The 24,571-nt window shown below is 36.6% G+C and overlaps 1 protein-coding gene across 8 annotated transcripts in view; it reads right to left on the bottom strand.

Moving 5' to 3' along the window:
- Positions 1 to 24,571, bottom strand: part of bbs9 (Bardet-Biedl syndrome 9) — a 186,790-nt gene that overhangs the window by 107,830 nt on the left and 54,389 nt on the right. For all 8 annotated transcript variants that reach the window (XM_087286582.2, XM_087286577.2, XM_087286583.2 and 5 more), the window contains 4 exons: positions 20,625 to 20,765; positions 17,383 to 17,478; positions 14,776 to 14,948; positions 11,984 to 12,136 (listed from right to left, as the gene is read on the bottom strand). In XM_087286582.2, coding sequence (XP_087142708.1) covers positions 11,984 to 12,136; positions 14,776 to 14,948; positions 17,383 to 17,478; positions 20,625 to 20,765 — 563 coding nt within the window. The remainder of the gene's footprint in view (positions 1 to 11,983; positions 12,137 to 14,775; positions 14,949 to 17,382; positions 17,479 to 20,624; positions 20,766 to 24,571) is intronic.

Raw genomic sequence — 24,571 nt, 5'->3', positions numbered from 1 at the left:
CATATTTAGAGAGAGCAAATTTGTTTAAAGAATCACAAGTAAATCATCATCACTCACTCATTTATTTATTCACCAACTGATACAATGAAATCCCAACAATCCGAGATATCAAAAATACATGCTCATATATTATCATTGTTTGCTTCATTATACACTCAAAATACATTATTTTCAATGTTGTAGATAAGCAAAAATGCAATAAAGAAACAAGCAACTTGATCCTTAAAATGAAGAATCTTGCAACCGAACTTCATACGCTTAGGTCAGATTCACTAGTTTTTCCAACATGCAATTTACAGAAGGTACAAGACATTTTACAGACACCATAAAATGTATGAATTGAAATTGAAATGGCTGCCATTCACCATCATCAACATGAACTCGCTTAAACCGTGCATGTAGAACGTTACGGATAATTGTTTCTGGCAATATGCCGGATATAAGAGCACTGCCTGAGACAGAATGTGAAAGTGACCGTTTACAGAGCCTGCCGCAAAATCTGTGGTGCATAAACGTGCCAATTTGCTCTGCTCTCCCAGCTACCCTGCAGTCGCTTGTGGCTGGACTTCTGCTTCACCTCCCGAAACAGGACTGAAAACCTGGCAGGCGCTCAAGCGTTCTGCTAACTGCTCAGACCCAAACCGGAGCCTTGCTTAACGGTGAATAAAACCAAAATCCCATGCAGCTGTCATGACTGACACAGTGCCAAAGGCTACAGGTGGTCCGACCGAACGCCTCCCACATAGTCAAGAGTATAAATTTCACACTGAACAAACACGCGAAAGCAAAATAAACTCAGAGAAAAAGCTACGCACTGATGTATGAACGATAAGTGATTCATGTGACAGGTAGTCAGAATATAGTTTCTAAAAAGTCTTCAAGCTAGTCAGAATCCATTCGTTATAAACAACACAGTGCAGATGCAATGCAAATAAGAGATTCATTGTACAGTGTAGATAACTTTACTGCTCATAATAGAAGTATCTGCAAGTGTGCAAAGCTCAGTCAGTATGTAGTTTCAATGTGCCCTGAAGGCAAGCAAATTTACTCTGCAGCCATCTTTAAAACGTGTCTTGGGCATTCTGTTTGAATGGAGAAACATCAAATTCTTCAAAATGGCTTGCCAAGCTTACAATTAAATCTCATATAAGAAATCACTAATAAAATTAAACAACTGTCTCTTTAATTTCATTTCAAAATGTTCGACTCACACGAAATCTGCAAAAACTCACATCTGATCCGAGCCCCTCCCCCTGAGAATCGTCAGTCAATATTGATCGATGATTGGCTCCTGTACTAGAAGGCAGGGCTTCATTTGCATTACTGACCGTAACACTTTTCCCCGTTCTAAATTATATGAGTGACATGTCTTGTGTATTCTAACAGTATTTAACAGTATGTAGGATTGACAGCCTAGTGGTTAACCTAGGTATTGCAGTCCAAATTCAAATATTAAAGAGTTTTTTTTTCACCTGGTCCCTCCTCAGACTCCGCTGGTTGCAAGATTGATGACACCAACAGAAGTGAATGTCCCTGACGATAGAGCCTTACAATGCAAGCTGCTCAGCGAATGTTTACATTTAGAATATTTATATCATTTGCTATTATTTGCTAAAACACCATCTCATATATTTGTGTACCTCTGAATCTGTCTCCAGGGACAACGTTAAGGATTTTTTCTACTGGACTGATTGGGCTAGAGATTAAGATTTTTACTTGATCTGCCAAAATTTTCACTGGCCCCTATTTATCTATATATATATATATATATATATATATATATATATATATATATATATATATATATATATATATATATATATATATATATATATATGTATATATATATATATGTGTATATATATATATATATATATGTATATATATATATGTGTGTATATATATATATATATATATATATATATATATATATATATATATATATATATATATATATATATATATATATATATATATATATATTTAAAAAAACGTTGTGTAGAAGTATGCATTGTAGATTTAATTGTGAAGAGAAATAACAGATGAACCAAGGCTGCAGTCAGATCATGAAGCAGATCAATCTTGATCTTTCTTTTGAGGTTTCAGTGCACAAGTGAACAAAACAATAGGCCTAATACAAAATATGATAAGATTAAAATATGGAAAAATTATGACATCCTGCCCTACTCATAATTCCCTTTTCATATAGCCATTTATATATATATAGCTATTACACAACCATAATACACTGTGATAGAGCCTTATTCATTAGTTTGTTGGATCATTTTGCTTTCTCACTACAATCAATCCGCTCCAGAGTTCGTTTTTAGTCCAGCAGAGACCACCTTATTCAGGTGATCTCTGACCGATTGATTTGGTCGCGTTTGCGGGGTTCATGCCAAACAAACCGCCCAAACGAGACAAACGTCTAGGTGTAAATGCACCCAAAACTGAATTTGCACGCAACTGACAGACAGTCTGAGCCGAATTAAACTTTAGTGACAAGGCAGCACTGGTCCGATCGGGCCATTAACCATCCTGTCTACTGTCCCGAGCATCTTGCATGCTGGCCCTAGGCCATTGGGCAGTCCTTATTGTCGAGCCCTGGTCTCTTATTTTTAAAATAAAATATGGCACCTAAAATATAATTGGGTAAACTGGCAGTAGGCTGAGTTCCACAGATCAAAGCAAAGACAAACATTCTGACACGATACGCACATTTTCAAGTGCTAAACATTTTTACGTAACAGGTTTCTTAAATATCTGCAAACATTATGGTATTTGTATGATTTAGAAGAGTCAAGAACTAACATACAGCACATTTAAATGTATAGCAACTTTAGTGTTGATTAATGGAGAAACCTTTGCTAGATATGTGCGTATATGACTTATACTAAAAAATAAGTATAACATTTTTAATTTTTCATGGTTTCAAGGGAACAATTCAAAGTTCAGGAGTTACAGCAGTTCTGTACATACAGTTATGTTTAACTGACAGAGAGGGAATGGAAATATATATCCGTCTTTCGGATGAGACGTTAAACCGAGGTCCTGACTCTCTGTGGTCATTAAAAATTCCATGGCACTTCTCATGAAAGAGCAGGGGTGTAACCCCGGTGTCCTGGCCAAAGTCCCTCTATCGGCCCTTACGGTCAAGGCCTCCCAATCGTCCCCTTCCACCGAATTGGCTCTATTACTGTCTCTCCTCTCCACCAATAGCTTGTGTGTGGTGAGCGCACTGGCGCCGTTGTCCTGTGGCAGCCGTCGCATCATCCAAGTGTATGCTGCACACCGGTGGTGGTGTGGAGAGACCCCCCTCTCATTATTGTGAAGCGCTTTGGGTGTACGGCCATACACAATAAATGCGCTATATAAATACACATTACATATACCAGGGGTTCTCAATCTCAGTCCTGGAGGGCCGGTGTCCTGCAGATTTTAGCTCCAACACCAATCAGACACACCTGGGCTAGCTAATCAAGCTCTTTCTAGGCTTTGTAGAAACATCCTTGCAGGTGTGTTGAGGCAAGTTGGAGCTAAAATCTGCAGGACACCAGAGCACCAGGACAGAATTTGAGAACCCCTGGGCTATACAGTAGTCAGTGAAGACAGTGTTAAGCCTGCCTTTTTCCGGCCCTGGTTCTCTGGTCCCTGACCTTATTCTACCTTACAGTAACTCCGCTTTCTACCTGTACCACTTATTTGAACATTTGTCTGACTCCAAACTCTGCTCCGCCTGACCACAATCCCTCTCTGCTCCTACATGATCTCTTCCTGGCCCCTAGAATGTTTTTACTTCCCCCTTGGATTTTCCTACCTAGTCTGTTTGTTGGTGTCAATAAAGCCCTTCTAAAGTAAAGTTAGCTCTCGCTGTTTATTTTTCGTCTGCACAGCTTATACAACGCACACACTGGAATGCTTGTGATAAGGCTAAGGTCCCAGAATCAAAGACACATGCATACATAAGCCTACATAAATGTGCGGATGCAGAAAAAACAGACGTAAAAATGTAAATCAAATGAATTACACAAAGGTATTCTGTACTCACTGATTTACATTTTTACAGTACTATTAGATTAGCCGGTATTACTTTGTTGAGTACACTGTAAAAAAAAAATGCTGTTAAATTTACAGTATTAGTGGCCATTTTAGTCGCTAGTAATACTTTAAAATTTACAAGTGCACTATAAATTAACAATTACAGTTGTGCTGTAAAACTATTAAAAAAAAAACTGTAAAAAGTAGTTACAGCCCTGTTCATACCTGATATTACAGCCTGATCTCACAAGAAAACGTAAGTATTTTACGTGTTATCAGTTTAGTGGCTAATTCGTACGAATTCATACAAGTTAAGTCGTAAGAAATTGTACGATTTTAAAAAGAAGGCGTGGCACCAAACCCCACCCCTAAAACCCAACCGTCATTGGGTGATGAGCAAATTGTACTAAATTGTACAAATAATATTGTATGAATTCATACGAAAATCAAGTTTCAAGTTACGAATTGCAGTGGGATTATGTTGGATATTAAGATGCGATTTCATCAATCCAATCACAGGTGGACAATTAAGACATTCCCAGTCACATCTGGAGTTTAGATGTGTTTCTTTTGTCTACTTTCTACCACTTCTTTGATGAAGGACGGTCTGTATGTATATTCAATATGTATTTTATAAATTAATTATGAAATCTATCTTTGCGCTGTGCCAAAAAAATACACCTGAGAACAAATAAAGAGGTTCAAAAGACCAAAGACTGACCGTTAAATACACACAAGATAAATCACGTTTAAACAACTGAGAGATGCAAGAATTCCCAATGCAAGAGTGCACTGACATCCAGCAGCAGGTTCTGAGATGGTCTGGCCTAAGTAAAGCTTCTCTTAGGGGGGAGCTGTGTAAGGAGTTCAAGGCAAGTTTTGCTATCCTGATACGTGAACTGCTGATTTGACTTTTAAAATAACTACATTCTCGCTGGAAAAACTCTTAAAACTTGATTTTGTTGCATAACAAATGAGTATTTTTCTAATTTTGCACATTTCCCATCCACCATTAGCCATCCTCATGGGTTTCCTGTTCAGCACATGTGAGTTACAATGGTAACGACTGATGTGTGGGAGAACTGCATTTATTTCGAACTGTGATCAAAAATGATTGGATCTACCTGTGCGTTTCAACGAAAATAATGCACACCCTCCAGCCAATCAGAGTACAGAAATTTTAACAGACCATGGAATAAAAATATTTATACATATAAATATTAACTAATACTCTATACAATATTGTCCTACATACATTTACACATACAAAAATATACGCAGTACGCACAAATATATTTTGTAAATATAAACTTTTATTTGGGATGTGATTAATTGCAATTTATTGTTTGACAGCACTAATAATGAGTTGATATAATCTAAGTATGATATAATAAATGTAGTGCTTTAAAACAAATATAGATTCAAAAATCTGCATTAAAAATGCTGTCCACCTTTAAAAAGCTTTGAATTATATAAAAACAGTACCACATGATATGATTTGACGAAACGTACGGGGACGCTGACAACTGAGTTGCGGATTTAATTGCATAACTTATTGAGAAGCAGCATTATATAGACAAAGGTTGATACAGGTACAAGCCGTTTCATACAGCCAAATCTAAAAGAGTGGTCAATAACAGGCGAATGGTCAGTCCGAGCGGCAAATAACATAAAACAAACAAACAGGTGATAAGGAACAGGTGTGTGCAAGGTGCATGACGCGACTTGTAGTTCGATAGAGCAGTGTTGTTTTTACTTCTCCTGCGATCTGCAATCGCTGGATCGCTAGTGCTCGTAACAGGTTTAAACTGTATCTCCTCTATTTTTATTATATATATATAAATATATATATATATATATATATATATATATATATATATATATATATATATATATATATATAATATTTTATATTTTTTATTTACTTTTTTTGTTTATTTATTTATTTATTTTTATATACTGTGTGTATGTTTTACTTTAATTAGTTTGCTGTTTAGTTTTAATTTTCTGTATTGTTAACTTTTGAAAAAGCATAATAAAAATATATAATAAGAAAAAATACTGTCCACCTCAGTCCAATTAACAAACAAACACACATGCAGAAATGAGAAGGCACCTCTATGTGTTATCAGCAGCTCCCCCACTGAGTCTGCCTGCCTTTGGGCAAACACCTGCGACACAAAGTCACAAAGAGTCTGGAACATCCAAAGAAAAGCCTTTTGAACACAGCCTAGTGATCAGCTTTGACGGTTTTGTAGACAGCTAATTTTTAGATTAACATTTCGCACAAATTACACAAAAGCCAATCACTCCGAGTTATGTAAACTTGACACCTTTGTTCGCTTGTAAATTTGTCAGAACTCAGTTTAGAAAACGTGCTGCACTCTCAGCCAAGCCTCAAGGGGCACTTCGCTGCTTCTTTCAAAGCATATTACGCTGAATAAATCATTTAATCCTGTTTTAATAAATGAAAAACAAGTGAAAATGTATTTAATGAATGAAAAAATTTATAGTTTGCCTTGCAGCTATTTATGTTTTCCTCTTACAAATTTATTATTTTTTCACATGTTTTTCACACTTTAATGTTTCTGATTAATCACATTTAAATTTTAGTCAAACTTAACGAAGTTCCTTTGGCTTAATCCCAACTGTAAAGAAGCTTTATTTTTATGATTTGTGTCATTGTCATTGTTTCAGTGTGCACAATTAACATATTTATTCATTCATTTATTAATTTTCGGCTTAGTCCCTTTATTAATCTGGGGTCGCCACAGCGGAATGAACCGCCAACTTATCCAGCATATGTTTTACGCAGCGGATGCCTTTCCAGCTGCAACCCATCTCTGGGAAACATTCATACACACTCATACACTACGGACAATTTAGCCTACCCAACTCACCTGTACCGCATGTCTTTGGACTGTGGGGGAAACCGAAGCACTCGGAGGAAACCTACGCGAATGCAGGGAGAAACTCCACACAGATACACCAACTGACACAGGCAAGGCTCGAACCAGCGACCTTCTTGCTGTGAGTCAACAGCACTACCTACTGCGCCACTGCATTGCCCTAGCGTAGTGTATATATATATATATATATATATATATATATATATATATATATATATATATATATATATATATATATATATATATATATATATATATATATATATATATATATTAGTGCTGTCAATCGATTAAAAAAATTAACTAATTAATCACACTTTTTTTTGCAATTAATCGCAATTAATCACATTCAAAAGACTGAAACTTGTAATTTTGGCTATTCAAATGTAAAATGAACGTAAACGCAAGACATAAACTATTTAACTTTAAAATATAATTGTTTATTAGAATTTTTGTTTAACTTGTAACACAGATTTCTTCATGTAAACAACATACCCACAATAAACCATCAAGATCCTGGCTTGACAGCCATATTTATTACAGAAATAAAAGCATAAGCATGTAAATGCCATTTGAATTTCAAAACAATCAATACCAATAAAGAAGAAATTGATTTCCATGTTGGATTCTAAGTGGACTGAAAAAAATGCCAAAATACAGGCGTCGCAAATATGAAAATTGGAAAATTATAATAATAATAATAAAGTATTGAACAAACAATTGTACTCATTGTAAAGTTGTATTGCTGTGAGTTGAGAACATTAATTATAAAGTAGATTCAACATGCATGATTCCATTTATCAAATTTGCTTAAACTGAGCGTTCTTAATTATGGCTGTATTTCACAAGGATTCTGACACAGCAACATTAAGCAGACGCTTTACAAAAGTTGCATTTAAGGGGGAAACACGACAGAATGCGCTGTCTATGACAGCTCGCGATTTCATGTGTAAATTTACATGGACACCGCTTTTAATATGATTAAGATAATACTCTTATTAAGAGTCTACCATGTAAGCAGCGATTTTTGATTACCTTAAAGGACCACCGAGTCACGAAATCCAGAGGTTTTTCTTTCCGTTCGGCATGTGGTATCAAATTCCATTAAAACAAAAGTTGAAAGATTAAAAATGAAACATATGAAATTAGATGAATCTCTAGAGGAAACGCTGGATAGGCTGGTATTGCGACATCAATTGTTTTACACTGAAACTTTCCTTCTAAAAGCACTTCCTTGGTCTTATCCATATTTCTTTGCATGATAAACACACGTCGGCCACAACAGGAAAAAAAACTGCAACTGTGTTAATTGCGTGAATTTTTTAAATGTTATTAAATATTATAAAAAAATTCATTAATTGCATGTGTTAACGCAGTAATTTTGACAGCACATACATATATATATGCTAAATTGTCCACAAATTTCTGGGAATTACCGGCACAAAATAATTTTTCTCACAAAAAAAAAAAATGGTGAAATACTAGGGAGTCTACGCTATTTATGGAAACTACACACATTGAGAAATGCCTTAAGTTAACTAATTTTAAATCATGTTCTTTTAAACATGACATAATTTCTCATTGAGGTTGAATGGATCAAAAATGTAAAGTCTGTCATGCTCTCAATGATCTCCAGCCATATGTGCATACAAAAATATCCACTCACCATTTTTAATAACAATATTAACATTAATTTCACGATTACACTATTTCTACTAGTTACGGTTGAATTGGGCTATAAAGCCTTGGTAATCAGATCTAATCTAACGTCAATGTTTCTTTGTGCTTATGCCCTCCATGACTATGAATGAGGTGTATATGTGCTGATGAAGAAGGGGAAAAAGGAAAGAACGAAAAAAAAAGAAAAGCGAGAAGAAAAACAGGAACTCCCTAAGGCCTTTCGTGGGTTACACAAACAGAAGTAGTACCTGAGAGTCCCTTTTGAACCTGGCATCAAACAGACGCATGTACATGGAAGCACATACCTCCAGATCTCAGGCCATTGGCCATTAATGGCAGAGCTCACGCAGACAGGAGGATCAGTGTTGAGCAGCATTTAGCCCTGTTTAGCACTCCATTTGGGCTCAAATAAATCAAGGCTGTTGGAGAGAGGCCTCCATTATGAGTGCAGGGGCCCCGCCGTGAGCTGTCATTCACTGGCCAACCACCTTCACCTTTCAACTGCTAATTACAGGGAGCCACACAGCTCAGTCAAACACACACACACACACACACACACACACACACACACACACACACACACATAGAAGACTTTTTAAAGCTCTCATACTAGCAAAAATATTTGTGGGAAACACAGACGGTCAGTGCACTATACAGTAGACCTCAACATGTCTCTCTTTTCCTCAAGACGTCTCGCTGAACCTGAATTTAGAAGCGTTTGGCTTTCGCTCTATCTGCATGAATAAACAGTGAATTCTCAACTCGACTTGATTTATTTATAAAGCACTTTCAAAACCACAACTTAAAAAATATATTAAAAAAACAAAACCGAAAAAACAAATGACAAGTTATGGGACTTTACTATTTCAGAACAGCAAACTCCACTAAAGGAGGTCGAGCCTTCTCATTTATGGTTCCTAAACTGTGGAATAGCCTTCCTGATAATGTCTGATGCTCAGAAACACTCTCTCAGTTCAAAACTAAATTAAAGACCTATCTTTAAAATCCATCTATATATCTATCCGCAGCTGAGTGGGATTGACAAACCACCTGTAGGACGCACTAGCTCATCTTAATGCACCATGCACTTTGTTAGAAATACTTCTATGTTTTATATGTTTGTTTTTATAACTTCTATTTTCATTTATAGCACTTCATATTTGCACTGACATTTAATATCTTGTTCAAATACACTATGAACACCAGCTATGCTAATTATTTTCTTTGTTCTCTATCTCCACCTGGGGATGCCCATCCCAAGTCCTCTAGAGTTTGTGCAGTGCCACATTCAAGACTTGTTCTTAATGTCTACATTAAAAGGTCCAAATCTCAATTTTTATTAAGGTTAAAGGTCTGGAACAATTGACATTGCATAACTTGTTTTAAAAAAACATCCATAACATGCATCACTAGTCAAAACTTGTGATGGAACTAAGATTGAATTGAATAGCCATAATGACCAGTGTTACATTTAGAGGACAAAGGGGAAAGCTTACAAGCCTAGGAACACTATCTCAACTGTGAAGTATGGGGGCAGCATCATCATGTTATGGGGCTGTTTTGCTGCAAGAGGGACTGGTCCACTTCACAGCATAGATGGCATCATGAAGACAGAACATTGTGTATAAATACTGAAGCAACATCTCAAGACATCAGCCAGGAAATTAAAACTTGACCACAAATGGGTCTTCCAAACAGACCATGACCCTGAGCATACTGTCAAATTAGTTAAAATGTGCTTTAAGGACAACAGAGTGAATGTTTTGGAGTGGCTATCACAAAGCCCTGACCTCAATCCTATAGAAAATTTGAGAGCAGAGTTGAAAAGGCTTGTGCGAGCAAGACAAATCTGACTCAGTTACACCAATTCTGTCAGGAGAATTGGGCTAAAAATTCCTTCAAACTATTGTGAGAAACTTGTGGAAGGATACCCAAAACATTTGACCAAAGTTATACAGTTTAAAAGCAAAGCTAAATAAATATAAAGGAAATGTCTGTAAACTTTTGACTGTCTAGAAATTAATAAAAAAAATCTCAAAAACAAATTCTCTCATTATTCTGGCAATTAGGGAAAGTAAATCATTTAGGTAATCCTAACGGACCTAAAATAGTAAACATTTAGTATGATTAACATCAGACATTTGTTTTTAAAAAATGGTTATGTTCCTTTTTTTAGAGTGTGTGTAATTTCTGGTTTCAACTGTATATAGTTAAGGAAATGTACAATGTTTTATGTTTATTTTATAGTCATTTGACATTCTATTTTTAGTTACTAGTTATAGTTAGTTACTAGTTAATTAGTTACTAGTAATAGTTACTTTCCCTGGTAATCAGTAGGCCCACATGGAATCTGTGCGCGCAGAATTCCGCAGATTTTCCGCAGATTTTCCACAGAATTCCACAGATTTTTTAGCCCATTATAAATTCTGTTTATTTACTTGAGTAAATGTGTAAATCTGAATTTATTCAGTTTTTATTCAGTTATTTATTAATTTTAATTTAATATATTAAGGTTTTAGTTATGATACTCCGCTGGATACTCCCAAAGTAATTCCGCAAAAATCCGCAGATTTTTACCAAAATTCTCTGCAAAAATAGCAAAAAACGTCCGCAGATTCTGTCTGGCCCTAGTAATCAGTTACTTTTATAATTATGAAACTCAGTTACTATTTGTGAGAAGTAACTAGTAGCTATAACTAATTACTCTTTTAAAAGGACGTGCCCAACACTGGTCAAAACTAATTGCATTTCTGGTCAATAATAATCATTAATATTATCAAATTTTTATTTAATTCCTGCAGAACTTTGTTCTAGGTTTTTCTAGCCAAGTAATATCCCCTTGAGAATATCCCAACAGAAAGTGTTATGGCAAAGGACCAAACTCAATAAAAGTTTCCAAATACTACAGTTGTCTGAAGAAAGAATCCAGATGCAGACAATCACACTCTTTCATATAATACTCTACATTATACCGCAAGCTGTTAAGTTCAATTAAGCAACCAAACATTCATTCGTTACTAGTTCTGAAGTGACATTTTCAAATTAATACCAGATGATTGGCCTCATATCTATCTATCTATCTCCACATGGACAATTTGAAAGACGTGTATCTGAAACGTACAACAAAACATACCCCGAGTAATAGCCACTTTATAGTCACTCAAGATTAATATGAGATTGTTAAAAAGTGAGCAAGTTACATTCCCTTTTAAAAGTATTGAAATACATTATATTGCACATTTTGTTAATTGTCAGTCGTAAAGTTTAATAAGGGGTGATCAAATCAAATGACATAGGGTATGGGTGAGATTCAGTATGATCAGTTTAAAACATGTGCAAAAAAGAGAGCGTCTTACCTGACGGTACGTTCCCTCCATCAGTGTGTCCAGGTTTTGAAGTGGCCCTGGAGTTTTGTCTTTAAATCGGGTCAGCAGACGGCGCTGGATGGCCCTAAACTGGACTGCCCTCTCCGACAGTAAGTCTTGATACTTCTGTGCATTCACACGGAGCTACAATATTAACATCAAATAAAGGAACATTACTCAGATGGTAACAATTTAACCTCATGGGAGAATTTAATAGGCATGCCACTACATCTTTTCATAAATATATACAGCTAATAAGAATATTGGGTAACACTTGGTCCTTATTGCACATTTTGTTGACTAAAAGATACATTGCAACTCCATGCTAATTACTTTATAGTTTAAATTTGGGTATTAGTAAACTGTCTGCTTAATATGTTGATACTGCTACTTCAACAGACATTTAACTGACTATAAGAAGCTTTGCAATACATGTCAATTTACACTAACCCTAACCCTAACCTAACAGTCTACTAATAATCTATTGAGAATTAGTTGTCATGTAGATGCAATGTAACTTAAATTCAACAAAATGTGTTAAAGGGATCATCAAAATGATGTGACACCAAATATTGAAGATGGAAATTATATTCAATATTTAGTATTTACTGTGACAAAAAGATTAACTCATTAGCCCCTTTCACACATACAGACCTTTCCGGAAAATTGCCGGCAATTTTCCGGAAAGGTTGTATGTGTGAACAGGTCCTTTTTGAAAATACCGGTAAATTTGTTCTGGCTATTTTCCGGAAAGAGAAGTTGTAACATTAGCGGCAATTTGCCGGAATGCTGCGCTGTGTGAATGCAGAAGGAAGATTCCCGTAATAAGCGCGTGCACGTCTAGAACGTGCTGACGTGAGACGTCTGCTTTAGCCAATCACAACAGTCAGACGCATTTACGTCCGCGCGGTTTGTGAGGATAAAAGCCTTTGAATATTTTTCCAGACACATTTAGCTGCTAGAAGTTAGTCAGATCACGTTTATATGTTCTTCTTAATGCCAACTGTGTAAATAATCATCGATGAGATGCTTATGACAAGCCGTTGTTTGTTTACCTTCAAGATTTGCGTGCGCCTATGAGCGCCGCACACGCACATATTATGAACATCTCGACATGCGAAAGTGATCCTGCGAAAGTTGTTCACAATATTGATCATCCACAGAGTTTGTAATTCAGCCGAATGTTTACAAATACAAGCGCAGCCGTTTAAAGCTCATTTGTGGTGAATGATGTCAGAATTTACTGGTATTTTGGAATGGATGTGTGAATGCTCTTTTCCGGAAAATTTCCGTAACGTCCTCGTCTGTGTGAACAGCGCTTTTTTGAATATACCGGTAAAGTCGTTCCGGAAATTTTCCAGAAATTTACCGGTATCACTGTGTGAAAGGGGCTATTACATGCATTTGAGATACTTTCTATTTGTATAAATCACCTTTGAAAATTTAATTTGACACAAAAACTAAACATCTTCGACCAACAAACCAAACAAACTTGACTGCGATAAGCAAGCTTCCAGACTTTAAACAATCACTAAATGCATTACAGAATTTTACGTTTTTACACACACATGCACAAATAGCACATAAAGCATCAACCTTTCACATCCCTAATAGTACTCTTGGGTATTTTAAAAGGTCTACTTTTTACTGATACTTTGAATAATGTTTACAACAGAAATTTGAACTCTACTTGCACTGCATTTTTTGTGTAAGTAATGGCACTTTTACTTAAAGGTTCACAAAACCCTCGAGTACTTTTTTTGAGATTTTAACAGATTTGTGTGTGCTGAGCATCAGTTAGGACAATGTTAGCACCTCTTAGCTTTAATTTTGAGCTTTTGTCAGCTAATTTCAGCTTCCGGGTTTAAAATGACTTTTGGGGCGGATCAAAATCGGAGACATAGCGCAAAACTGCAAGTGCAAAGATGACGCGTCGGTTCCTCATTATTATTCATAGCCGAGTTTTCTTATCCTATGAGAAGAGCCGGCTTCTTAATTATTCATGAGAGCACGTGCTTTCCGAAGGCAAGTCAGAACTGCCAGTGCCAAGCTGCGAGACACACGGCACACAGTATTTAGCGGTACATGAAGGGTCGTATGTGTTTGTTTCCATGATCCACAGGGTTCGTCGCATGTTTTTCCCTGCGATGCTGTCAGGGCCGATACAGCAAAGCTGTTTGTGTGTAGCATTTTTGTCAAGAGAGCAGTACGAGAATGGGAAAATGGCGGACGTTGTCTTTTATCAGGAGTTCGTTCACATTTAGACACATCAACGTGCTGCTGTGTATGCCCAAATCCTCTCGATTACCAACAGGGCTAATGGTTAAAATAGACAGGGTTAACGCTGAGTCTGCATTCAGGCCTATGATTAAGACCCGGGGATTGAGGGAAAAGTCCTCATTGTGTTTAAATTAACAGGATTATCTTTATAATGATATAAATAGTGGTTGTGTGTATATGAAATTACGAATAAAAATGTAGGAGAGCATTAAATCACCGTTTATTTATTTGCATTTTAACATTGTAAACTATAAAATCATGCGTCTCCTCACGGTTTGTGTCTCATTTTGTGAGCCGACTAACAACAGTTGTTCGCTCCTCTCCTTTTCCCCTGCTGGCCACGCCCACTCCTGCCCTTTGCTCGCGGAGCTCCACGCCCATTATCATGCATCTTTTGATAAAATTCTGAGGTAGACTTGAACCGATAGTAGGGGGTGTCATGACCCTTTAAGTCTGATTTTTCAGTACTCTTTCAACCACTACAAGCAATTCAGACTTCGCACCTCAAAGTGGTGGTCCACGGTCTCAAAGTACTCAGGCAGTGGAATGGGTCCAGTGAAGCTGTTTCGAAAGTCTTTGACTCCAAGGGAGGCAAAGTGCTGGTCGAAACGCTGCACCAGCTCCTTGGCCACCAGCCAGATATCCTCAAAGCTCTCGCTCTGGATCCTGTAACGCTCTGCGGAGAGTCAACACACACTCACATAAAGACAGAGACAGAGCCGCGCTATCAGCCTTCCGTCTGCCGCACCTGTAATTAGCTCATGACAACCTGAAACAGATCACAGGGCTTCCTCGCATGATGGATGTGAGTGTTAGTGAAGCGTGTGCTGGGAGAGGGGGGGGTGTGTGAAAGTGCGCATTTATGTGTGTTCATGAAAGACAGACAGAAGAAAGGGAGAGATGGAGAGAACAAGATGTCGATCCACACTGGCACCACAACAAAACTTTCATTAAGGGATTTGACTGACCGCTTTGTTGTGGAAATAATCAACCACAGTGGCTCGTTCACTTCATAATTTTCCCGATTCTACTAGCTTACAAATTTCTGCACAGTCTGGTCATGTTAAAGAGATGGGTCAGCCAAAGCTGAAAGATCTGTCAGTGTTTACTTGCCCTTTGTTGAACACAGAAGAAGTTATTTTGAAAAATGTTGAAAACCTGTAACCATTGACCACGATATTATATGTTTTTCATATTATGGTAGACAATGGTTACAGGTTTCTAACGTTTTTTTTAAATATCTTCTTTTGTGTTTAACAGACAGAGTAAACTCTTAATAGTTTAAAAGCACTTAAAAGTGTTTTTCGGGTGAATTGTCGCTTTTTTTAGTCAACACTGACTATAAATATACACTCGCCGGCCACTTTATTAGGTACACTTTTCTTGTACTAGGTTGGACCCCCCTTTTGCCTTCACAACTGACTGAATCCTTTGTGGCAATGATTCAACAAGGTACTGGAAATATTCCTCAGATATTTTGCTCCATATTGATATGACAGCATCACGTAATTGCTGCAGATTTGTCGGCTGCACATCCAGGATGCGAATCTCCCGTTCCACCATATCCCAAAGATGCTTTATTGGATTGAGCTCTTGTGACTCTGGAGGCCATTTGAGAACAGTGAACTCATTGTCATGTTCAAGAAACCAGTCTGAGATGATTTATGCTTTATGGCGTGTTATTCTGCTGGAAGCAGCCATCAGAAGATGGCTACATTGTGGTCTTAAAGGGATGTACATGATCAGCAACAATACTTAGGTAGGCTGTGGTGTTGACACGATGCTCAATAGGTACTAATGGGCTCAAAGTGTGCCAAGAAAATATCCCCCACACCATTACACCACAATCACCAACCTGAACCGTTGATCCAAGGCAGGATGGATCCATGCTTTCATGTTGATGATGCCAAATTCTGACCCTACCATCCTAATCCACAGCAGAAATCGAGACCAGGCAACGTTTTTCTAATCTTCTTTTGTCTAATTTTGGTGAGCCTGTGTGAATTATAGCCTCAGTTTCCTTTTCTTAGCTGACAAGAGGGGCAGCTGATGTGGTCTTCTGCTGCTGCAGCCCATCCGGCTCAAGGTTGGATGTGTTGTGCATTCAGAGATGCTCTTCTGCATACCTCGGTTGTAGCAAATGGTTATTTCAGTTACTGTTGCCTTTCTATCAGCTGGACCCAGTCTGGCCATTCTCCTCTGACCTCTGGCATCAACAAGGCATTTGCGCCCACAGAACTGCCGCTCACTGGATATTTTCTCTTTTTCGGATGATTCTCTGTAAACCCTAGAGATGTTTGTGTGTGAAAATCCCAGTAGATCAGCAGTTTCTGAAATACTCAGACCAGCCTGCCTGTCACCAACAACCATGCCACGTTCAAAGTCACTTAAATCACTTTTCTTCTTTATTCTGATGCTCGGTTTGAACTGCAGCAGATTGTCTTGACCATGTCTACATGTCTTAATGCATTGAGTTGCTTAGAAATTTCCATTAACGAGCAGTTGAACAGGCGTACCTAATTAAGTGGCCGGTGAGTGTATGTGCACAAGGCTATTATTTCCTTTCTTTTATAAAGTTAAGGATTATTTGTTTTATTTGTTTGTTAGTTGGGTTTTTTGCAATACCGATACTAAATCAATACTTTTAAAATAGTACCAATGGCTAAATGGTGCCTGAACTGACACTTTTTAAAAAATCACAAAATGATGGTGGATTTCATCAGTTTACCAATCTTTATATTTAACAATGTATTAAAAGTTTAAAGTAGTGTCAGCATTGTTAGGGTGTGCGCTGACATGCAGAATCATAGCTTTTTGGACATCCTGAATATAATCCTGGTTAGAGGACCTTTCCCAATCATCTCTCCCCATTTCATTTCTTGTTGCCATACTGTCTTATCACAATAAAGCCAAAATGTGCACATTTAATTTTTTTTTTTTTGCTTGCTAAACTTGCATTATATAAGCAACTTTGGAATATATTCACAACTTTTTAGACGCTTATTAGGATGTCTGAAATTCCCCCAAAAAATATTATTAAACACTAAATAACGTTAAACATTTTTGGTATTTTAGATTAGTCACGTGTGTGTTGGTTTGTGAAAACTTACGGGACGTTTTGGAGGCAAGCACAATGACCTTGGAACCTGTGATGAGTTGGAAGCCCAAAGCACTGCTGTCATTATTATCTGACTTTTCTGAGAAATCTAAACAAAACAAAACAAAACAGAAACAGTTCAGTACACAATTCTTTTTAGCAATGTCTGTTTTGAGCTTTGTAGCCCATCAAAAATGTCACAATGTGCAACCCAGGCCCAGATATGTACCCCTTTATACATTTCTGGAGAGCACCAAATATGTCCCAGGAGGTACTTTTTTTTTCTTTTTGCAGTTTTCGTGAATCTACCAGAGGCTGCTGTTTACCCTTTTTCAAATCACAAATTTCTCCTGCGAGTTCACACAGAGGTAAGCATTCAGCTGCTAGCATGAAAAAGAAAGGCATCATACCGCCCCTTAGCATTCGTTTTAAAGACGAAATGCAGCCATATGCTCCTATGGCTACATAGTTTGCAATTTCCAGAAATGTATATAGGGCTACACTTTCAGAATGAGAATATGATGTAAAACTTTTTTTTTCTCTTTTTTTTTATTGGATTTTGAGTCTGTAATAAAGTTTGATATGATTTAATTTCACCTTAAACACAGTGTAAGCATCTCTTTAATGTATTGTTCTTTTATTTGGTAGTGTCTTTTTTAAAGAGCACAGACAAATTGCCATCTTTCTGCGTCTGTCTGTCCCTCCTGATGGCTTCTGATTCTCCTGCAGAGTGGCTGAACGGATGTCAGACAGAGATAGTCTCTTATCAGCACGCAGGACGCCGGAGCACAGCGGATTGCTCCTTATCTGACCAAAGCTCGGGCCTCACTTTATCTCAGAAAAAAAAAGGCTTTTCTGAGCCCCGTCTACAGCACTCACCATGATAACAGAACTCTGACTCCACCGCTCACCAATAACATACAAAACTGGGAACTATCCTAAAGTAATTATACTCTGTTTTCTGTGCTATCCGGATTTCTGGTTTCCTCCTTTATGGGGTTCTGGTATTTTGGATTTAAAAGATTTGTCTTTAACCCGTGGCAATGTTGTTTAGTGTCATTTACTGATCCTTTTTATGATTTTTTTTTTATTAAGAGTGCTTTTTAAATATTTCAAAAGAGAAATGTGAGAATATGCCTTTTTGTCATATCAATCCCCTTATGCTTTCGAACACAAATTAATGTATTTTAGATTAAACATGCGTGCTCTCTAATCCTGCATAAAAGCAAAAGTCCCAAACTGTAAAAAAAATAATAATAATAAATTGTTAAAACATTTCATGAGACATACAAAGTCATATGAAGCCCCAAGAACAATTTTCCATATCAGATTAGGCTGTGTGTTTATTACAAGCAATACCTTACTTGAATTTTGCACTGCGGAAAATAAGCATTGAACAGGTCACCATTTTTTTAAGAAAGCATATTTCTAAAGGTGCTGTAGACTTGAACTTTTCCCCAGATATTGGTAAAAACCAAAGAAATACTTATATGCAAAGAAAACAAAACTAATTAGTTTACAAATGAAGTTATGTGTAATAAAATGAAATGATGCAGGGAAAAAGTATTAAACACATGAGAAAAGTGAGGTGTAGAAAGGCAGTGAAAGCCCAGACAGCAGCTGAAATCTCTCAGTAGTTCTTCAGCAAACCTCTGAAGTCACATGGAATGTTTTTGATTCAGTTTCTGAACTTTAAACGTTTTTTACGACCATTCCTGTCTATAGAGGATGAATTAGCTTTCGAATTACATCTAAAATATCTTTATTTGTGTTCAGAGGATGAACGAAGATCTTCAGTGGATTTAAACTACATGAGGGTGAGTAATTAATAACATAATTACAATTTTTTAGGTGAAACAATCTTTTAAAGTTAATAATAATGCTAATAATACTTCCTTTATCATGTATAAACCGCACCCTCAACGTATTGTCAGTAGCCATGTATATGTGATTTGATCTGGGAAAACCCATTGTATGCATGCTAGGATGTTTTCAGGAAGGTAAAAATAAAAAAAAGTTGAATTGGGTCAAAATTGGGCTTTCTTTGAATTGTTACTCCTTAACACCCATTTTCGTCTGTCATCTCTGAAAAAATACTTGTAAAATGTACGGTTAGTGCAAAAAAATTGTGATTTTAAGTGAAAATACTTTCTCTAGTTGTATTTAATGTTTAGGAACATGCCAGATGTAAAAGAGAGGAACAAAATCATACATAATTTGGTTTGGTCAGTGACCCAGTGGGAGCCTTGATGTCAAAACTACACCAAAAAATATGTCAGAACTGCACTGATTTGATGTCAATATTACATCTAACATTTGCAAAAACTTGACAATTTTTTTTATGTTTTTGTTTTTACATCAATGCATTAATAAGTGCATCAGCTGACTGAAATAAAACTTCCAATTTCATGTGGACTTAAAAAAGGTCATAAATAAAGTCTCATGAAAGCCTCACAAAAAAAAAGCCAGCAGCTGGCTCTCTGCAACTCTCACATGGTCACCCACTGAAGCTAAGCAGGGCTGAGCCCAGTCAGTACCTGGATGAGAGACCACATGGGAAAGGTAGGTTGCTGCCGGAAGTCGTGTTAGTGAGACCAGCAGGAGGCGCCAAACCTGTGGTCTGCGTGGGTCCTAATGCCCCAGTATAGTGATGGGGACTCTATACTGCTCAGTGAGTGCCGTCTTTCGGATGAGATGTTAAACCGAGGTCCTGACTCTCTGTGGTCGTTAAAAAGTCCAAAAGAAGATGCCCAGAAGCGATATGAATGTGGAGCTGCTTATTGCTCAGGTGAACAAAAATATGAATCCTGAAAATCATTTTCGAAAAACGCAGACGATAAACGCAAACAAAAAGCGTGCCGGTGTGTACGAGTCTTAAGGGGCTTCCATAGCAACTGCATATTAATACACTCTCTTACAATTAGTTTGCTATGAGAAAATGATGCAGAAAAAGGAAATCCCACCTGCTACTCGATATTTAATCACAAGTAGATCAAGGTGCTAAAATATCTCAACTTCCAATTCCGGCGGACTTTCGAGACAAAAAAATCATAAAGTTATGAAAGCATCACAATTTGATTGGAGAAAAAACAAGTTTAATTAGATTTACGTGAATCTAAAAACTGCCACTTAACCTGTATGCATAAAACCTTTTTATTACATCTAATAATAGCTATAAATTGAAACCAACATCTTGAACGCTGCTGTTAACTGCGACTGTCAATGTTGATAATATTATGTGTCTTCATGTAGTACCTGGGAAGACTTCATTGAGGTTGACGGGAGGTTTGTTGGTGTCCACAGTGATCTTGTACTTGGCATTTTTGATGGCTGAGGAAGGGTAACACACTAACCGAAGAGGCAGGCTGAATTTGCACTGAGACACTCGTGGGATTCCTGACAGAGAAAACACAAACAAAAATACACATTAACCTCGTCAAATCATTCAGGTAAATCCACATCACTATTAAATCCACATAACAATTCCACGTTTCACACTCTGACTGCACTGTAAAAGACAAATCTTAACATAACTAACCTTGAATCATTAGTCAAACTGACTAAAACATTAAGGTACCTCATATACACATTTAGTTGAAAGCTAATAACAGTTTTAACAGTGTAGACGTCATTCCTTTAACCCTAAATTATTAGTTAAACTTAAAAGCACACCAACATGTGTAACACCTAATTTATTCTCTTCCTTTGAGGTGATGCAAAGGAGTTTCTGCTGTTTGAGTTTCAAACAGAATCATTCATTTTCCTTCAACTTATAGTCTCTTATTTATCAGGGGTCGCCACAGCGGAATGAACCGCTAACTATTCCAGCATATGTTTTATGCACCGGTTGCCCTTCCAGCAGCAACCTAGTACTGGGAAACACCCATACATTCTCACATTCACACACACACTCCCTAGGGCTGTGCAATTAATCGAAAATTTAGTTTGGATTTTTGCTTCTAACAATTACGAAACAACATTGAACAAGATTGAATGATCTTGATCCATCATATACAGCCACCTTTGGTGCTCTGCAAAGCTCAGTTTCAAGTGAAAATTACTGAAAGCATGTACTGTAATGCAGAGGTTCTTAAAGTGGGGGTCAGGACCCCCTGGGATCAATGAGAAGAGGTCGCTTAGTGATTTCCAAAACTCAAATAAATTGTATTAAACTATTTGAATTACTATATTTTATTCATAACCCACAGAAAATAGTTAATTGTTGCGTTAAAGAATAAACAACATACAATAAATAGCCATGAGCATAACATTTTTATATTAAAATGTAATCAAATTAATAAATGACTATAAAAAAACATTATAAGGTTAATAGACTGTTGCATTTTTTGTGTCCTCAATATGCTCATGTTTATATATGTCATAGTTGTGTCTGCAACGTTTATATATTTACAGTAACCACTTTGAAAAATGGGGGTCGCGAGTCACTGACATTTTTATTTTGAGGGTCGCGGGCTGAAAAGTTTGGGAACCCCTGCTGTAATGTAGTGTTTGCAGCATGAGATGCGCATCATTCATTTATGTACATTCGAATCATTCATGTTTTTAAAAGCGCATGCTGTTGTGTATGTGCGCACACTCAGCCTCAGAGAGGAGCAGAGCACACACATCTAGATTAAAATATATTAAAAATAATACATTTTATTTAATGTTTACAGTACCATGCAAATCCAATAAGATCCACTTAATTGGTAAAACAAGCGAGTTTCTCATATAATACATCTACTAAAAGACAGAAAATATTACTTTACAAACTGTGTTGTAAATAAATCATACAAACATTTTAATCTCACGATTATTATATAACAATCGTGCTAGATAAATATGAATTTACACACATTTACACAAGTAAATACATAGACTCGATTGGCTAAAAGTCTGCGTAAATCTGCAGATTTCTGCGTGCGTGGATTACATGTGGGCCTAGTAATTAGGCAAGTCATTGTATTACAGTAGATTCTTCTGCAGACAATCAAAAATATACATTGCTTAAGGGGGCTAATAATATTGACCTTAAAATAGGTTTCAAAATATTTTAACCTGCTTTTATTCTAGCCAAAATTAAAGGACACCTAGGTTACCCCTTTTTTCAAATTTAATATAAGTCTTTTGCGACTCTAGAATGTGTACGTAAAGTTTCAGCTCAAAACACCTATCATATTTTTCATTATACCTTTTACTAGATCCTGTTTTATACATCTTTCCACCAGGGGGTCGTTTTGTCGTACTGCGCCTTTAAGGCGAGTCCTCCCCGCCTACTGTTTCTACGTCTCTGTCAGCCTGCCTTAAATCTCCTCCCTCAGCTGCGTCAGACAACAGACAGACTTAAAGGTAGAAGGTCTCACGCAGCGTTTGTGAGAAAAACTACAGTAAGAATCAATCAATTCAGTGGGCAGGCGGACCAAAAACCTATGTCAAGTTGCGGTCGTTCTGAAAACCGCTCCAATTGATCCACCGTTTTTATGTTGTTAAATTGAAGGAAAAAAAAGGACTGGGTGTGTTTATATCACCCCAATATGACAAACAGCTTGAAAGGTGCCCTTTAAACAAATAACTGAACATAAACACAGGAGGCTGAGAAAAAAGCACATTTTAGAGGAAAATTTTAGGGGGCACTTAGAGGTTTCTGCATCTGAACTCTTGATTTCTTTTACATATGAAAAAAATGTTATCAGTTATTTTTATTGTTTATTGACATGAATCATACATACAGAGAAGCTGTAGAGGTGTTCTTTTTGCTTCCAAATCTATATGAACAAAATGTATCTTAACTCCTAATGTTGCAAGTTAAAACACACAAATCATCTTTCTTTTTCTAAAGTATGCCATAACATATTTCAGATTCTCATTTAACGTGATCTTGTTTCATTTTGTTTTTTACAATAAAACCAAAATCAAGCATAGTTGTGCAACAAGATTATATTTGTTTTGACTTTTTTTGTAAACAAACAGTGCTTTGTGTGTGAGCCATTATTTAAAACAGTCATTATTTAAAACTGTAAAAACATGGTCACCCGTTTGGTAAAGGGGCAGTCAAAAGGTTAATAAAGCACGATGATGAAACACTACCAAGCTTGAGCCGACTTAAGATTACATTACTAAAATATTATCTTTTACTTTTATTTATTTTTTTACTTCTAAGAGGTTTGGCTGACAAAAACTAAGACATTCTGCTCCAGAGCACAGCAGACAGGCATGACATCCACACACTATCCTGTCTGGCAGATAAAGAATAAAATCACCTGTATGACGCTGTAACCCCTCTCCCCCTACTGGACACAGCTACCATTGCAGTATACGTGGATCATAAATTCTGTGTTGTGTTTTGGGAGTTAGACTATTGCTTAACCGATGTGTTGACTTAGAATTCAGTTTATACCGTTTGTCTTGGGGGTCAAAAATGTCCTGCCTTAACCGATAAAATGAAATATATACATCTATTTTCAATCCTCAAATCTATTTGCATGAAGAAACAGCCTCATCTTCATCACAAATGCTGTGAATGTCTAGCGTTTTTCCATCAGTCATTTCCAACTGAAGTAAAGGGTGTAATTTCTAATGCTAAAAGTGCCTTCATACAGTTAAAGTGAGAATTATTAGCCTTCCTGAAATTTTAGCCCGAACCCCCCCCCCCTCCCTGTATGTTTCTTTCCCGTAAAATGGAGAGAAGATTTTTTCAACACATTTCTAAACATAATAGTTTTAATAACTGATTTCTTTTATAGTTGGCATGATGACAGTACATACTATTATACTGGATATTTTTCAAGACACCAGTATAGTGACATTTAAAGGCAAGCAATGTATAATGATGGCTTGTTCTGTAGACAATAAAAACATATATATATATATAGCTTATAAGGAGCTAATAATATTGACCTTAAAATGTTTCATAAATAATTAAAAACGGTTTTTATTTTAGCCACAATAAAACAACTTTCTCCATACGAAAAAATATTATCGGAAATACAGTCGGAAATGTTTTGCTCTGTTAAACATTGTTTGGGTTAATCACTTTAACTTCAACTGTAAGTGTAAAGTTTTAGCAAGACAGTAGTATAAAAGTTAAAGCAGCACAGACGGAAGTTCATATAATTAAACAGGAAACAGAAAGCTGCTCATACATCTGATGAGGGATGTAATGAAACATTTGGAACCGAGGAAAATCAGATTCCTCCTAAAAA

This window comes from Danio rerio, chromosome 16 (genome assembly GCF_052040795.2).
Source record: "Danio rerio strain M-AB ecotype USA chromosome 16, GRCz13ab, whole genome shotgun sequence".
NCBI classification, from domain to species: domain Eukaryota; kingdom Metazoa; phylum Chordata; class Actinopteri; order Cypriniformes; family Danionidae; genus Danio; species Danio rerio.
The sequence above is the reverse complement of the archived record's forward strand: the minus strand, read 5'-3'. Positions and strand labels throughout refer to the sequence as shown.